This window comes from Podarcis raffonei, chromosome 3 (assembly GCF_027172205.1).
Source record: "Podarcis raffonei isolate rPodRaf1 chromosome 3, rPodRaf1.pri, whole genome shotgun sequence".
NCBI lineage: Eukaryota > Metazoa > Chordata > Lepidosauria > Squamata > Lacertidae > Podarcis > Podarcis raffonei.
This window is the reverse complement of record NC_070604.1, coordinates 12,367,777-12,386,214: the sequence shown is the minus strand read 5'-3', so window position 1 is coordinate 12,386,214 and position 18,438 is coordinate 12,367,777. Positions and strand designations below refer to the sequence as shown.

The 18,438-nt window shown below is 45.9% G+C and overlaps 1 protein-coding gene across 6 annotated transcripts in view; it reads right to left on the bottom strand.

Moving 5' to 3' along the window:
- KIF16B (kinesin family member 16B) overlaps positions 1-11,304 on the bottom strand; it is a 114,155-nt gene extending 102,851 nt beyond the window's left edge. For 3 of the 6 annotated variants that reach the window (XM_053380581.1, XM_053380582.1, XM_053380584.1), the window contains exons 1-3: positions 11,165-11,295; positions 2,811-2,880; positions 1,325-1,438 (exon numbers count right to left, since the gene is read on the bottom strand). In XM_053380581.1, coding sequence (XP_053236556.1) covers positions 1,325-1,438; positions 2,811-2,880; positions 11,165-11,211 — 231 coding nt within the window. In that variant the 5' untranslated portion in view covers positions 11,212-11,295. Of the gene's footprint in view, positions 1-1,324; positions 1,439-2,810; positions 2,881-11,164 lie in introns of all 6 variants that reach the window. The other 3 variants (XM_053380576.1, XM_053380577.1, XM_053380583.1) reach the window with 2 other exon arrangements.
- Positions 11,305-18,438: the final 7,134 nt, after the last annotated feature.

The following is an 18,438-nucleotide window of genomic DNA, read 5'->3' as shown; positions in this document are numbered from 1 at the left end:
GAAGGGGGAATGTGTGTGCGTCCTATGGAGCGAAGACAGCATAGCCCCGCGACCCTCTGCCGGCTAAAGAAGCCCCCCGTGACTCTCTCCCGGCTGGAGAGGTGACACGCAGCTATGGCAGCAGCCTCTATAGCCGCGCGCCACCTCTCCAGCTGGGAGAGCACGTGCGGGGCTAAAGAAGCCCCGCTTACCCTCTCCCGGCTGGAGAGGTGACATGCGGCTATGGCAGGAGCCTCTATAGCCGCGCGCCTTTCTGCTGCTCCCCGACCTGCTCTTTGGGGCTGGTGGTGGGCTTCCCCCCGCCAGCCCCAAAGAGCAGGTCGAAAGGAACCTGAAGCTTGGAGAGTGAGAGGGGTCGGTGCGCACCGACCCCTCTCGCTCTCCAGGCTTCCAAGGTAGCCGCGCCTGAAGGCGTCTGAACGCACCTTAAACGGCACCTTGTTTTAGAGGGGGAAAACAAGAGGGGGGAAATTCTCCTCCTCTCTGCCCAGCGCCCCTTCAGCGAAGCGGCAGGAGGCGCTGTGCAGAGAGGGAGAGATTTTTTTTTTCTTGTTCTCCCCCCTCTAAAACAAGGTGCGTCCTATTGTCCGGTGCGTCCTATGGTGCGAAAAATACGGTATATATGATATTGCAGAAGATTAGCATGGGATTTCTTTCCAAAGCCCACTTACTACTAGTCATTTTACTAGAAAACCAACTAGTATGATATATCAAAAGTATTTTTTTCCTTGAACCAATATAAATACACAAAAATATTGTAGAAGAGCTGTGCCAAATCCAACCTTCACAATTTATCACTCAACAAACTGGATGCAGCCCAGCAGCCATAGTTGGTCTTCCATCAGAGATTCAGTTAATCCATTTCTGGTTTTTTGACCATGCCACATGGAATCACAAACTGTTTCTGCAATTCCCCTCAGGGGTCCCTTCCAACTCTACAATTCTATGATTTGGAGTGCTGCTGTTTGAGACACAAAAGCCCAAAACTTCTTTAGGAGTGCAAAACTAGTTGTGTAGTTCTTTGTGTACTCTGCTTTTGCAGGCTCCCTTGAACTGCAAGAGAATGGCAAGCTACTATGCTAATTTATATCATAGCTTTCATGCTAAATCTAGTGTATAAAGGCTTTTAGCAGCTAAATTGTTTAAAATCCTCTCCCTAACATCTATGGGAATCCAAATGTGCAGTTCTTTGTCACTAATCTATTTGTGAGTCATTCTGGGAGCCTTTTTGGCAGGTTAAAGCACTTTAAATATAAATTTTGAAAATGCACTTTGACATTATATTTTCATTCTGAAAGAGAATTACAGGTTTCTTTCTGCCTACCATTTCCTGAGATGCATAGTTTGGACTTTTTGCATCAGCTGAGAAGTAGGAGAAGTCATATGTGAATGTTTTAGTCCGTTCTCTTCCAAGGTCTCCAGTTCCTCCCTCTGGTATCTAAGAATAAGAATAAGCCAGCCTATTACCATATTGCTCCTTAAGATATTAACTCCGCATGTTTCCAACATTTCTTCTGAGAGTGCAATATTATTACTGCCAATATATAATAATAATAATAATTTTATTATTTATATGCCGCCCATCTGACTGGGTTGTCCCAGCTGCTTTTGTCAACAAAAATGATTTAAGCATAAAATAAGCACTTACTGAGCATATGTTAGAAATTGGCAACTGAATAATGTCATAGTTTAGAATGCTATCCTACTAGGGCAGAAAGCTTATTTTTGAACATGGTTATCATTATTGTTGCAACATAGTAACTTCAGTTTAAGGTTATAAGAGCAAATCAGAAAGTGTATATAAAACATTTCCTAGGAGAGGTTCTGCATATTGCAACCTAAAGGTATCTTCTCCAAAAGTGAAACAGGCTGAAAATGAATTGCTTCATAAAATTTGTATCACAACGAAAGGACGCAACACCCTTCCAGTTGGATAGTTTTGACACTGTAACCAGCTGTTTGATAGGTGCAATCCCTAGGTTGTATTTATGCATTTATAATAAGCACAAATGCATAGCTTATTTTCAATGCGTTTGTTTTCTTCCTTAAATTTATAAAAAGTTACTATATCTCAAAAATATTTACAAGTATTCCAGTAGGAATAATTTTCAAGCAAAGCTTTTAATTTGTTTGAATATTTGAACCACATTTTGTACACTTTCTTGAATTTCCCCTCTGGTTGTTTCAGTTAAAATACTTTTGGCTACTGGGCAAGAAAAATGAGGTTAATGCTGCGTTCTTAACCCCTGGCTGGAAGCATCAGGGCTTAATAGAATGTTGCAGCTGTAACCTTGCCACTTGCACCAGACAGAGGAGAAGGGGGGGCAAAGTACAAAGGACCCTCCCATGGGGGGTCAGAAGTAGCTTTTGCCCACCATTTGGGCAGAAACATCAAGGGCTCTTTGCCAGCAGAGCTAGGTGGAAGGCAACAGACCTGGGCAGGACTTAATGAAGGTTACAGCACACCCCACCCAGGCCCCATTCATCACAGTGGACTTGGAGTCTGGATAGCTCTGTTTTACAGCAAGTACAACTAACCTGGCATATTTCTTTAGTCGTTTACTAAGTAAATCCAATATGATAAATCAGGTCCCAGTCAATTTAGGGCACCTGCAAAGTCTTTTGTGCAGTTTTCTAAACCGATAATTTTACACCAGCACTTTGTGACAAGGAGACTTACTCATCCAGGTCCACTAATCACAAGTTCTGAAGCCATCATGACAAAACCCAGAGTTTGCCAGGAGGAGAATAAAAAAAAGAGCAAGTAAAGCAAGAAAAAAAATATTTCTGTGATTGCTTAAAACACTCACCTTCATATTTGTAATGGTTGTTTTATTTTTCTCCATCGAAATAATAAATTTAGCATCCAAATCCTTCTCCCTGTGAAATTAACATATTGCAGTAGATTAAGAAACAATTATAGGGAGAATCTGATAGCTGTTGTCAGCAAACTACTATTTTCCTTAATGCATACATTTTACCATATACTCTAGTTTCATTTCTCATTGTGGAGTTTTGTGAACATTTTCTTGCCATAGCACCATGGGGGGGGGGTCACTTTTTCACTTTATATCCAACTCTAATGTTTCCCCTAGTTGCTGAATTAGGCAAGGAAGGCATATCTTACAAGGGAAGGGTTGTCTTGTCTCTGCCTTTCAGGCAGAAAGCACAATAACTAGAAAGCATAAAAGTAAAGGGAAAGGGACCCCTGACAATTAAGTGCAGACAAGAACGACTCGGGTTGTGGCGCTCATCTCACTTTACAGGCCGAGGGAGCCGGCGTTTGTCCGCAGACAGCTTTCCAGGTCACGTGGCCAGCATGACTAAGCCGCTTCTGGCGAAACCAGAGCAGCGCACCTGCCACCAACCTATGATGAAGTTCATCAGCAATTTTGAAGTGGCTTTCCTAGGCACCCATCTTTGCCTCAGTCCCTCCTCCTCACCAGAGCATACACAAGTAAAATCTAACACCTTGCTCGTCTAGCCATAACTGCCTTCCTACTAAAATTTCATGGGTTGCACCGAGCTCCATAAAGGAAAACAACTTCTTGGCTTATAACCAGCAATGACATGCGAATTCCTCAGGGATATTTCCTGGCAGCTCATATAATAAGGTAATATCTTGCAGCACTGTCTTAACCATGTCTCCTCAGAAGGAAGTCCTGTTGAATTCAATGGGCCTTTTTCTCCTGGGTAAGTGAAGTTAAGATTGATCATTTTCATTCTAAGGCTGCAAAGGCAACAAAATGAAGGCAAAACAATTCTGGCTAATTTAGTAAAGGGAAAAGAGTTTCCTCTGCTAAGACTGCACAGCTAATAAAGCTATTAAGGCTTGCCTTCTCATTACAGTGTTGCTATAAAATTTATTTTATTTCATAAAATTTATGCGCAGCTTGATTGGTGGTGAGGTGGGGAAACAAAGAAGAAGAAGAAGAGTTTGGATTTGACATCCTGCCTTTCACTCCCCTTCAGGAGTCTCAAAGCGGCTAACCATCTCCTTTCCCTTCCTCCCCCACAACAAATACTCTGTGAGGTGAGTGGGGCTGAGAGACGTCAAAGAAGTGTGACTGGCCCAAGGTCACCCAGCAGCTGCATGTGGAGGAGCAGAGACGCGAACCCGGTTCCCCAGATTACGAGACTACCGCTCTTAACCACTACACCACAAGAAACCCTCAAAGCAGTTCTATAGGTCAGGAACAGATAGAAGGTTTCCAATTCCCATTATTAAAAAAATCAAGGGGTGGGGATTAAAGGTACAGTAGAGTCCATGCCACAATATATAAAACACAAACTAACAAAAAGCAGACAGATATAATAATGCAAAACATAAAGAAGATATACAGGTGAAGACGAAACAACAACTACGGAGCAAGTTTGAACAAGCAATCCACAAGGACATGGTTGAGGAAGCCAGGTATGTTTAGCTTGGGAAAGAAGCGACTTAAAGGAGATATGATAGCCATCATCAAATATCTCAAGGGCTGTCACATGGAAGATGGTGCAAGCTTGTTTTCTCCTGTTCTGGAGGGTAGGACTTGAACCAATGGTTTCAAGTTACAAGAAAGGAGATTCCAACGAAATATGGGGAAGAACTTTCTGACAGTAAGAGCTGTTTGACAGTGGAGCAGACTCCCAGGAGAGGTGGTAGAGACCCTCCTTTCTTGGAGGTTTTTAAGCAGAGGTTGGATGGCCATCCGTCACAGACACTTTAGTTGAGTTTCTTGCAATGCAGGGGGTTGGACAAGATGACCCTAGGGGTGCCTTCCAACTTTACAATTCTATGATGGTGAAGGGATAGCTCAGTCGGTAGAGCATGAGACACTTAATCTCAGGGTCATAGGTTTGAGCCCCATGTCGGGTGAAATATTCCTACATTGCAGGGGGTTGGACTAGATTCTTCTTGCGGTCCCTTCCAATCCTATCGTTCCATGATTCTATGACACAAAGCTGTTACTGCTGAACTGCTCAATGAGATGCTGAAGGGAGGGTCATGTGACTGTACACTGGTGGTTAAGAAATTTAAATGGAAAGTGAAGATAAGTGATTATGGCCCAAACAATCCATGTGTCTCAGTTTAAGAATGATCATACAGTGGTGCCTCGCAAGACGAAATTAATCCGTTCCGCGAGTCTCTTCGTCTTGCGGTTTTTTCGTCTTGCGAAGCATGGCTATTAGCGGCTTAGCGGCTACAGGTATAAACTCGTTCCCGCAACTGCAAGCCTCGACCCCTAGGGAGCATCTGGCCATTGCATAAGCCTCGTCCGGCCTCTTAAGCAGTCCCTCCTGACGCGCTTACATAACACAAGCCCTGACCGCCGCCATCCCAGCGACCCCAGAAGATAAGATCTGCAGCAAGCACCCCACACCTCCGATCCCGGGGCACGCTCAGCCAAAGCGTCCCCAGACACCTGTCCCGCCGCGCCTTTGCGCAGTGCTCTGCAGAGCGGAGCGATGAGCCCGGCCGATCGCAGGCAGGGCAAGCAGCGGCGAAAGCGGAGAGAGCGAGGCCCAGAGGGAGGAGTCTCCGGCAACGCCATCGACGGCCCCGCCGCAGCTCCGTGTCCTGGAGCCCTCCGGCTGCCGACTGCCTTTATTTTGCTGCAGGAGCCTCTTCTGCACCGGGATCCTTGCGCGCTCCCTCCGTCTCTCCATGCCTTTTAGGTGAGTGGCGTGCTTGGGCTGACTTTGGACGACCCACAGCGGGGCTTCCCTCGGCCGCGTGACCGGAGCTCACCTTTGCGGTCACTTTGACAGGCGATGGCGCCACCCTCAGCCTCGGTTCGGGGGAACCGGCTGCTGGCAAATGGGTGCCCCCTTCTTCCCTTGACAGGGATCATCTCCCCCGCTTCCTCGGAGATGGGCAGGCAAAACTTTTCATGTCCCCCCCCCCGCCCAGTCTGCCGTCCTCGGGATCTAGCGGTTGCCGCGCGTGCTAAGAGCGCAGACGGGGAAATCCCACCCCGAGCCGGGTGTCGCCGCCAGGTCCCCTCCCAGTTCTAAGGCTGAAGCCTAGGAACTTTTCGAAGCGGCGCGGGGCTTCACCACCGGCTGTGTTTCCGGACGCTAATAATGTATCGATTGCTATTACTATTAGATTCCCCGCTGCCGCATAGATAGATTGGCGGTGAAAGCGGTTTGCGCGCGGCGCGGATCAAGTCCTTCGTCTTGCGAAGCAAGCCCATAGGGAAAATCGTCTGACGAAGCGACGCAAAAACGGAAAACCCTTTCATCTAGCGGGTTTTTCGTTTTGCGAGGCATTCGTCTTGCGGGGCACCACTGTAAAAGCAACATATTATCTACCAATGAAGCCTAACAAAGCCAGGTGCACCACAGTGAACTCTGAACAAAAGCTTTATTTCTTGCACACAAGTCAGACAGTTTTAACTATTCAGCAGTTAACCAAAACGAAGCTTCAGCTTTGAATAAGCAGCTTAACCTAGCAACTGTTTGTAATTTTGCTCATATTCTTGAGAAAGGGAGGAGCAGCAGAAACAGAGCTCAACGCTGTACCTGTCTAGCTAGTTCACCCAGTTGCCCTTATTTCCAATTTTCAGCGTGATATCTTACAATGGTCCATTAACTACTGGCGCTACTTTGTAATCCATCCTCTTGGGACAAAGTTTCATTGAAGCTGGAAAAGAAATCAGATGGGTTCAACAGTCACTCAAAATAGAACACGTCTCAGAAGCACTACCATGGAATATGGTGCTTGTGTAAAAGATAGTAGCCTGTCTATTGCAGAAGAAGAAGAAGAAAAGGAGGAAGAAGAATAAGAATTTATTATTTATACCCTGCCCATCTGGCTGGGCTTCCCCAGCCACTCTGGGCAGCTTCCAACAAAATATTAAAATACAATAGTGCATCAAACATTAAAAGCTTCCCTAAACAGAGCAGCCTTCAGATGTCTTCTAAAAGTCTGGTAGTTGTTTTTCTCTTTGACATCTGGTGGGAGGGCGTTCCACAGGGCAGGTGCCACTACCGAGAAGGCCCTCTGCCTGGTTCCCTGTAACTTGGCTTCTTGCAGCGAGAGAACCGCCAGAAGGCCCTCGGAGCTGGACCTCAGTGTCCGGGTGGAATGATGGGGGTGGAGATGCTCCTTCACGTATACTGGACCGAGGCCGTTTAGGGCTTTAAAGATCAGCACCACCACTTTGAATTGTGCCCGGAAACGTACTGGGAGCCAATGTAGGTCTTTCAAGACTGGTGTTATGTGGTCTCAGCGGCCGCTCCCAGTCACCAGTCTAGCTGCCGCATTCTGCATTAGTTGTAGTTTCCAGGTCACCTTCAAAGGTAGCCCCACATAGAGCGGATTGCAGTAGTCCAAGTGGGAGATAACTAGAGCATGCACCACTCTGGTGAGACAGTCTGCAGGCAGGTAGGGTCTCAGCCAGAGTACCAGATGGGGCTGGTAAACAGCTGCCCTGGACACAGAATTGACCTGCGCCTCCATGGAAGAGCAAATATTTAATCCTACCAGCCTTAGAAAATGTAAATGTGTTTACAAGTTGGGCATATGATTTCATTATCTCCACCGACCATGGAAATAAATGCTAAGTATCCTTTGGTAGGAAAACCCAGCTCTCCACTCTGGTTTGTGCAGAGATGCAGTATTCTTCACCAATACTTTCTGAAGCCTCTCTTAACACTTATAGTAACCAAATTGCTCCCATTCCAGCTTTCAGTTTATAGCAGGGAGGAGCATGAAATCACGAGTCCTGAAAGTCTGGTAACTTCAGAGAAGTATTACCAAAATTACAACTCCACTCCAAATTACCAATATTTCACCTTCAACACAGTTGCTACCAATAACAACTTTTTAAATAAAAGATCTCCAAACTGGCAACATCCCCTTTTCAATTAAATTCAGGGGAAAAAACACATCAACCAAGGTTTTGTTTTTTTGTTAATCAATCTGAAATCAATAGTAATAGAAAATATTTCTGAAATTGTCAAAGTTGTTGAGTCTCAAGTAAAGTTAACATACAAGAAAGGCAAGCACTTTCAGACCCCAGAAAATAAATCAACGTTGTGGCACCAGAGAACCCCTAAACTGGGAGACATCCCCTCTTGAGCAGCAAATGCCCAGGGCTGTTTTGAGTTCAGAGCACAGGCTTTTAGATGTATCATGTTCTGTCACAAAGCAGCGTTGTGTTCAGAGAGTAGGAATGCAACTTAGGTAACACTTATACCCAAGGATAACAATTTAAATGTTGTTAGCTGCTCTAGGGAAGAATGGGATACAAAAACAAAACAATATCATCTAAAAGTAGCTGATAGAGCATTTCTTGTGCAGTCGTGAGCTGACTAGTCTGTTCTGCTTCAACAACATGGGCCATGTTCAAGGCTCTTGTGTTAATTTACAGGGCCCTTAACAATATGGGTCAAGGATATCTTATATCATGGCCCAATCACTGAGATCTTTGGGGCTCATAACTTCTGGAAACTGTACATTCAGTCTAATGGGTCAAAGTCTGTGGGTCTCCCTCCCAGCTGAGATTAGACAGCTCCTTGCTGAACTTCAGGCCCATGACCATTATTTTGTTATTGTTGTCCCAGCAGGCATTTTAAGGTAGTGTTTGTTTTATTGCCCCATTTTCTGTGGATTGTTTTTTATGTACACCACTTAGAAATGCAAATTAATCGTGTGGTATATAAATATCTTAAATAAAATAAGCCAACAATGGCCAGTGTTTTGTTTAGTAGTGCTACAAGAACAGAGTTCTGTTATGTTATGCTGCAAAAACTGCAAGCAGCAGCTATGGAAAATCCTTGTTTGTGTATTTTCAAGAACTTAAAACACATTTTCAAGAAGGTTACATAAAGATAAATGCTGTGAGCTTTATTGACTTTGTTTCAAAGCAAAAGATGCATGTACCACATTTACAGATTATTTTAAAAGTACTCTGGCATGATCCCTATACACTGCATGCAACCACTTCTATGTGTGTTGAGCATGTATGTGTACCACAACCACAAGATCCCACACTTCTTGAATAAGGTTATTGAGTTCCAACAGATTAAACACGCAGAACTGTTAAGGACAGAATGTTTTCTAGTGCCAAGAAGAAGTATTACCTGTCCGATATCTTTTCAATCTTAGACACTCAATCTGAAATCTCATTATACTGCTTACTTCTTTCAAATTAAATTTCACCACACTAGTTTCATTCATTGAAATTATACCCCTTAAATTACCTTCTCTAAACCCTGTCAGACTGGGAAAACAAGATAGTTCTACTCACAAAGAATCATAGAATTGTAGAGTTGGGAGGGAGACCAAGGGTCATCCAGTCCAACCCCCTGCAATGTGTGTAGGGCATATGTATGATGAATGATGAACAGGGTCAATTGTTTTTAGCTCCACCTCAGCTTCATGTATTATTTCAGTAACCACACATGTGAGGAAAAAACCCCAATGCATTTTCTCTTGTTCACAAGTAGGTGCTCAACATATTCCCTACACTGGTCACTTGCAAACTCACCCCAGAACAACTACAACTATGTAGGGAGATGCTGAGTTGTGGCACCTTCCCATGCTAAGATGACTTACATAACAACTTTGAAACCAATAGATAACATATAGAGCTATAGAGGTGTGATAAAACCCACCTTCCTACATGTCTGGCTGACATCTGCCCAAAGAACTGACATGAACCTTTAGTGAGTTTGCAAGAAGCCGCCAGGGACAAAATGATCAATCATCACCAGTTTATACAAAAGCACAAGCTCAGCACAAAACATCATAAAATCACTTTGGCAGAGTTTTACAGCTGGCATGCTTTATTTAAAGGGTGTGTGTGTGAACATATGTGCACATTTAAGCATGTAGTGTGTACACCTCCTCAAAAGATAGAACACTCTTGTTTTTACCCCCGTTGGACAGCAGAAATATGTTTGTCAGTGCCTTGTATGAACAGAATTCTAAGTGTGGTGTAATGGTTAAGAGTCCTGGACAAGGCCCTGGGAGATCAGGGTTCAAATCCCCACTCAACCATGAAACTCACTAGGCAACCTTGGGCCAGTCACTGCCTCTCAGCCTAACCTACCTCACAGGGTTATTGTGGGGATAGAATGGGGAGACGTTATGTACGCCACCTTGAACACCTTTGAGGAGAAGCGGGCTCTGAAGGTGATGAATAAATAAGTAGATAAATAAAAATACATTATACTTTCCCAGATCTAATAAGTTAGGGCAACCAGATTTAAAAGGGAGAGAGAGAGAACAGATTCTCCTGTGCCCTTTATTTGTTAGTTTCAGGGAAGAGACTCTGGAAGCTCTGAAGGGGGGGTGCCAGAGCACCTCCCCCAAATGCCCTTTACTCTTGGGAGTCACAGGAGCCTCCTTCGCACCTGGCTCCCCAACGGGCGTGACAGCACATGCCACTGTTCTGCTACACTAGCAGTGAGGCTGCCAGCAAGGCAGCAAAGTTTACAGGGTTTGAACAACAGAGTTCAAAGAGACACCAAGGGTCATCTAGCCCAACCCCCTGCAAGGCAGGAAGCTTTTGCCGAACATGCGGCTTGAACCCCCAGTCCTGAGACCGAGCTATCCCAGGATGTCAAAATGGTTTACACCAGCATCTCATCCAGCAGGGAGGCAGTTTGTCCTTTTATTACGCAGAAAACGGGCATTTCAAGCAGGTGCCCTTGTCTTGTTTTGTTTTCCTTGTGGGTGCCACTCTGCCAGAACCTCTTCCGTAGAAGGAACGAATAAAAAGGCATTGCTCGGTCGGTCGCTACAGCAAGGAGACTCCCAGTCTCAAAGTCGTGGGTTCGAGTCGCACGTTGGGCAAATGATCCTCGCCTTGCAGGGGGTCGGACTAGATGACCCCTGGGGTCCCTCCCAACTCTCCAATTCTAAGAAAGAGGGAAACTGTTCTCTCTTCTCAATCTCAAATCTCATTATACCAATGACCCTTTTTTCGGTTTTTTTGTTTTGTGACCCCCGCCCCCCCCCCAGCCCATCTTTGCGCCACGACACACACCCGGGAGCTGGCAGGTGAGGGAACAAGGTCTGCGCGTGCGCGTGGCGGTCGCGGCCGGGCGGGGGAGGGAAGACCCACGAGGGGAGAACGTGGGAAGAAAGCGAGCGCGGGGGGGCGGCGTGCGTGAGGGGAGGGGGCGGAGGGCACGAGCTTCTCTCGCTCGGCTCTGGCTGCCTCACCTGCGGTTTATGGGCCGGACTCGGACAGCCACCTTCACCGACGCCATGGCGCCGAGACCCCCCTCCTCCTCCCCGCCGCCGGCCTGCCTACTCCTCGTCGCTCTCCCGGACGCGGGCCCGCTCCGCCCGGCGGCTCCCCGCGCGCTGCCAAAGGCCGCCCTCCGCCTCGCCCCGCCCTTCAGCCGCCCCGCGCGCCGCTTTCGACTCCCGCAGCACCGCCCTGCAGCGCCGGGCGCCGATGGTGTAAGGGTGCCGCCGGCGGACAAACACCGCCGAACGCGTTGCGCGATCACCCGCCTAGCCCGGACCCTGGGGAGGACCCAGCGGCTCTCGGAGGCGCGCGAGAGAAGCGGGGTAGGGGGTGGGTCAGGCCCAGGTTAAAGCGGCGGGAGGGGGGGTGATAGAATCGTAGGCTTGGAACCTAATGGTCAGGGGTCCCTTTACCTTTACACAGGTTGTACATTGACAATAAAGATATTATTATTATTATTATTATTATTATTATTATTATTATTATTATTACCTGCAACCTGGGCATTAACAGGAAGTGCCACAGTTCTGGTAAAACATCAACAGCAGCAGGAGTTGGAAGTGGAACCTCTGGGTGTCATCGAGTCCTGCACACACACCCCCCCAGGCAAGGCAGGAATATGCACACCCACCCATGGGGATTGAATCTGCAAGCTGGGCATTATCAGCAAGCGCCACAGGTCTGGGCAACTGTGGTAAAATGCCAGCAGCAGGAGTTGGAAGGGACCCCCCAGGCGTCATCAAGTCCAGCCCCCCTGCAAGGTAGAAATATGCACGACCACACAGGGATTGAACCTGCAAATTTAGCAATATCAGCAGGTGCTGCAGGTCTGGGTGACCAGGGTAAAATGCTAACAGCAGGAGCTGGAAGGGACCCTGGGGGTCCTCTAGCCCAACCCCCTGTGAGGCAAGGAAGTTGTTTTGCCCAATGTGGGGCTCAGACCCATGATCCAAATCAGGCCAGTGGCGCACCTAGTCCACGGATGGAAGGAAACACCAGGATGTGAGTGGTGCAGAAGCTGTCAAAGGTCAGGTTTCATCTTAGCTTAAAAAAAAATCTAGAAAAACCTGGGCAAGGTGCTGGCTTCTAAAGTTTTCAACACTTAGGGAGGAAGAACCAGCTGCACAAATGTAAGAAGGGGGATGCCTGGCTTGCCGGTAGTACATGTGAAAAAGATCTAGGGGTCTTGGTATACCACAAGCTTAACATGAGTCAACAGTGTGATGCAGCAGCAAAAAAAGCTAATGTTGTTCTAGGCTGCATCAACAGAAGTATAATGTTCTTCTAGGCTGCATCAACAGAAGTATAATGTTCTTCTAGGCTGCATCAACAGAAGTATAGTGTCCAGATCAAGGGAAGTAATAGTACCACTCTAGTCTTCTTAGTCAGATGACACCTGGAATACTGTGTCCAATTCTGGGCACCATAATTTAAGAAGGATGTTGACAAGCTGGAACGTGTGCAGAGAAGGACAGCCAAGATGATCAAGGGTCTGGAAACAGCCTGATGAAGGAGCTGGGTATGGTTAGCCTGGAAAAGCGGAAACAGAGGAGATATGATAGCCATCTTCAAATATCTCAAGGGCTGTCACATGGAAGATGGAGCAAGCTTGTTTTCTCCTGTTCTGGAGGGTAGGACTTGAACCAATGCAAGTTACAGGAAAGGAGATTCTGACTAAACCTCAGGAATAACTTTCTGATAGTCGGAATTAATGGCAGAAGAAGCTCTCTGGATACTTGGGCATCTAACTCTGGCTTTTCAAATCTTACTACACATCTAATGGGAGGGGGCAGATGAACAAAATTCAGAGCAAGTTCACAGTTTAAATTGAGTGAGAGGCAGAGCTCAGAGTTGGATGAAGGTGAGACACTCTCTTCAATGCTAAGTGCATAGCTCTAAAAGAGGATTAAACACATTCATGGAAGATAAGGCTATCAGTAATTAGTAGCCATCATTGTTAAGTTCTGTCTCTGCTGTCAAATGCTGGGATTTGCAAGTGCAGAGAGTTCTACTGCTCAGCCCCCAATATCTTCCCGCACAGATGCTGGTCTAGACGGGCCTTTGGCCAGCCTCTTCTTATGTTCTTAAGAATATTTATTCATTTCCCTCCCTTCTGATGCAAAAGCTCCACTGGGGGCTGTTTACAACATTTGCAATGGAAACGTTATAAAAACAACAATATCTAAAAATAACCAGCCCAGGAGGCGGGAACAGCAGTTCAAACCACCAATGAAAACAGTATCTGCCACATAGGAATAAAATGGACTTTAATCACTGATGAAAAACTGTGAGGGTGAGGGCCAGCTAGGGACAAGGTGTTCAACAACTGGGCAGTCTCTCCTTCCCTCCTTCCCTTTGGGGATGAGGCACTAGCTGCATCTCAAGGCAGGGCTGGGAGCGACCTCTGCTCCAAATCCTGCTCATATGTTATTCTGTCCAAGGTTGGATCCAGAGAATGGCTTTTCCTTTGGATCTTACTGAAAGGGTCAGGGGATATGGAAAGATGAAGTAGTTGCAGGATTCCTGCAACGTGATCCCATGGGCATGTGCACAGCAACATCTTTGCAGCCGCATCCTGGGCTAGCTGAAACTTCTGTAATCTTTTCAAAGGTTGGGCCACATTCAGGTAGTCATTCAGGTCACTGTTCTTCAACCTCGGGCCCTCAGATGTTGTTGGACTACAACTCCCATCATCCACCACCATCTTAGCCAATGGTCAGGGGTGATGGGAGTTGTAGTCTGGTAACATATGGGACCCAAGATTTAAGAACACCATCCCAGGTAAAAGCCAAGCTAAAGAGGACCCAGGCTGTTAACCTGAGGAGTACTAACCCATCCAAAATAGAGCCCAATGGCAATTTCAGAGTCCATTTCTTGCCTAACCAGGAGTGCCTCTGCCTTGCTGGGATTAAGCTTCAGTTTGTTAGCCCTCATGCATGAGGGCATGAGATCAGTTCAAAGTGTCAACAGCTTCCTTGGTATTACCTATATGAAAGGGGCTTGGGCAGGTGGGAACTTCCCTTAAGGCTAGCTCTAATGTAATACCCAGGAAATGTAAATCAGAACTTTTATGTCGGGTTGATTTAGACAGTTCCCTCCCCCTTGGCCCATTTTGATGTTTTTTTCTGAGGTACACTTGACAAAGAAAGCTGTGCCAAAATTGATTTCCCAAACTAGCAGCCATCATCGAGGCCTTCCCAAAGTTGTCATGGATCACAGAAAGCAGCATTCTGAGCAAGCAGCTTGAGGGTGTGCTGCTCAATTTGCTCCAAGCTGCGAAACTGCCATCTCCCCCCCCCCAATTTCCTCCCTCTCCAAGATTGATCTGCGGCTCATGAAATATCAGCAAGATGCTCTTATTCAGGGGAAGCTTTGAAGGCAATGTCATCTCGTCACAGCTGTAGATCCGCTCATCTCCAGAACCATCCTTTCCTTTGATCCCGCTCCTGAGTACTTGGGGGGGGGGGAGGAAACTGCTGATCAACTCAACAGCTGATCCATTCTGTCACTCTTTAAAACTCTCTTTATGTGGAGCACCAGGGATGCCACAGCATTCTTCATTTCTTGCTGAGCCTCATGCTGTTATTAGCTATCGCTGATAGCCTTTTTAAAAAAAAATTGCCTCCACTCTAAGGATTTTACTGCCCAGTGGTTACATTTTGTCCTCCTGTCATCCACTCCTTGTACCACATACTCAATAGTGTATTAAGAGTCAGCAATCATGTTTCCCTCAGTCAGCTTCCCAGGGAAGATGACATTGATTTCATAGGAACCGTGCATTTGTGTGCTAGCCTTGAAACATTCATCTTCCTAAAACACCGGTAGAGCTTGCATGTGCATGGCCCTCAAGCGGCTATGCATGTGAACATGCTGCAGTAACTATTTTGTTCTTGTGGAGTCCTAGGCAAGAGGGCACGTGGTGCAATTTTCTCTTTCCTGCAGAGGGGACTTGCATTTTTTTTTAAAAAAAAAAGTTTTAAAGGCAAAAAACCCTATAAGAATTTCAGGTATTATGTAATTATTCAGCACCCAAAGTTTTATCGCCTTATCACTCTGCCAAGCATCTCACTGTAATAATTATACATTTCAAAACAAGCAACTTTCCCTCCCTCTAGTGGTCTACCTGGTGCACTGGCAAATCTAAAGACTTTCAGTAATTTAAATTTCAAAGAAATTTAACAGCACACGAACGGAGCATTATTTTGCAAGAAACATAAATACATAAAATACACAACTTCATGGGTAGAAATGCACATGCATTTTTATTATCTGCACAGCAAAGGGCTGCAGAGTGCACGAAGCTGATACAGAAATATTTGAAGATAATGAAAATCCTCAGTCAAAATACCACTGAAGACAATGGATATTTTTATAACACCTCTCTTTAGGGGTGGTGGGGGTGGTGGATTTAGATCCAGGCAAGAATTATTTCAGAGTAGATGATCATTATAATTAGAAGAAATCCCATTTTTGCTTAAATTCCACAATAGAAGCCTGGGGCTTTTCAGATATATGCAGATATATTTTCAGGCTGTTGCTATAATTCTGAATCTGTTAATGACTCCTTTTCAGACATTTTTAAAGCAGACCCATCCATGAAGCTTTCCATTCTTAATATGCCACTAAAGCTTATAATGTGTGCAAATTTCTGCACCTCAGGCAGCTCTTAGGAAATGAGCATATTATTCTGATTTAACTATCAGAAAGACTCTGAGTGGATTAATTGGATGAATTAATTGTGTAGACTAGAGTGGAAGATTGAAGACATCTAATTTCGAAACAAGTGCAACTGTAGCATCTTTACTGTTCCTCCCTTATTAATTTTCCTGTCTACAAATCATGGAACCCTGAAGATGTATAGAATCAAACACCCCTCTTTGGAATCCTACATCGCTTTTCCAGGGGCATAGAGGAGATGTTGTACCCTAGTCATTTTAATGGCAGAGCAACATCCTTCATTGAAATAAATAAGGCAAGCCTCTGGTGGTTACTGGGTGGGCTCTGTGTTCTTATCCTGTCCTCTGTATTTAGAATTACTAGATTGAGTTGGTAGTCTTTTACATGGCTGGGGGGGAGGGATTGTACCCTGAGCCTAGTTTCACCTAGAAGGCAGGGGAGCCCAACAAGCTGCACCAACAAGCACAAAACAACCCCTCTGCAGCGCCACATATCCAACATTGGAAAATGCCAGTCCCCTCTCCTACCTGGGCAGTTATCATTCTACAAAGTCAGACATTGATGCTGAAATCCAGCATCGCCTGAGCTCTGCGAGTGCAGCCTTCTCCCGACTGAAGTGCAGAGTGTTTGAGGACTTTTGCAGGGAAACCAAAATGCTTGTTTACAAAGCTATTGCACTACCAACCTTACTGTATGCTTGTGAAACGTGGACCACTTATAAACACCATCTCCAACTCCTCAAAAGATTCCACTAACAGTGTCTATGAAATTTTTTGCACATCACTTGGGAAGACAGGCGAACTAATGCCAGTGTACTGGAAGCAGCAAAGATCACCAGTGTCGAAGCAATGATTCTTCAACATCAGCTTCGTTGGACTGGTCATGTTGTTTGGATGCCTGATTATCGTCTTCCAAAGCAACTACAGTGGTACCTCGGGTTAAGTACTTAATTCGTTCCGGAGGTCCATTCTTAACCTGAAACTGTTCTTAACCTGAAGCACCACTTTAGCTAATGGGGCCTCCTGCTGCTGCCGTGCCACCGGAGCATGATTTCTGTTCTCATCCTGAAGCAAAGTTCTTAACCCGAGGTACTATTTCTGGGTTAGCGGAGTCTGTAACCTGAAGCGTATGTAACCCGAGGTACAACTGTACTCTATTCCGAACTTAAAAATGGTAAGTGTAATGCTGGTGGTCAATAAAAGAGGTTCAAAGACTCTCCTGTGGCAAATCTAAAAAAAAATGTAGTATAAACATCGACAACTGGGAAGCACTTGCCTATGAGCGCTCTAATTGGCGAACAGCCTTTACCAAAGGTGTCCTTGGCTTTGAAGGTGCTCAAACTCAGGATGAAAGGGAGAAACGTACTAAGTGGAAGGCACGCTTAGCAAACCCTCACCATGATCAACTCCCACCTGGAAACTTATGCCCTCACTGTGGAAGGGTGCGTGGATCCAGAATTGGCCTCCACACTCACTTATGGATTCGCTTTTAAAACCGTGTTTATGGAAGACAATCTTACTCTGCTACGAGTGATCACCAAAGAAAGAAGAAGGTAGTCTTTTACATGGCTGGGGTGGGGGATTGTACCCTGAGCCTAGTTTCACCTGGAAGGCAGGGGAGCCCAGAGAGAGGGTGAGAGGGAAACACTACAATGGATGAAGTGATGATGGAAAGATGAATGAGAGGGAGCCCTCTGCAGCCAACCAGTTCTGATCAGGAGTGACTTGTCCTTATGCTAGCAGCCTGCCACGGAGGGAGTGAACATGAAGTGGCAAAGATGGGTGGGAGTGGTCTCACTGAGTTTTGCCACTGGTCCTGCCCACTACTGGCAGGTCCCTGACAGATTACTCCTGGGAGAATGCAGCCCTCAACGGAAAAAAGGTTCCCCACCCCTGGCTATGATTTGTAAAGACAACAACAACAAGAAGCTGTTCCCTAGGCACCAGACAATTAGCATGGATATATGTCAAATGCCTTTTACATTTTTGATATAATTTGCATGGGACCAGACAGACATCATAATATGCAGCCTTTGTACAGCGGTTTCAAGTGTTCGAAAGATTTCACATGCATTATCTAGTTTTTGCAAGCCTTACAACAACCCTGTAAGGCAGGCGGGTATTATTATCCTCCGTTTCGCTGTTGGGTTTGGGGAGGGTGAATGAAGCACAGAAGAGAGAGAGGATGTGCTCAGCAACTCTGTACACAGATTTCTGATTTGGGAAATTGTACAATGTGGTTTCAGCATACAGTTCTGCTTTAGAAACAGCATTAAAAAGGGAAGCTCTGAGCCTGGCCTGCACCCACTAAACCACATTGTAATAACTGGTGAAGTAAGATTCAGCCACAGAATGAGGCAGGGAAACTCATCTCGTCCTTCAACTCAGCCCTGGATCGAGATCTTCCCTCAGACACTTGTGTCAAGTCAAGACACGTTCTCATTGCTCAGGGAAACACCTGACAGGAATAGATAAAGAGATGCGTTCCTATTAATGGTGTTTAAACGAGTGCTTACTCCCATAAAGACTCAGAGACCCTTGGCAGATGCTTGCAGGATATGTTCCGG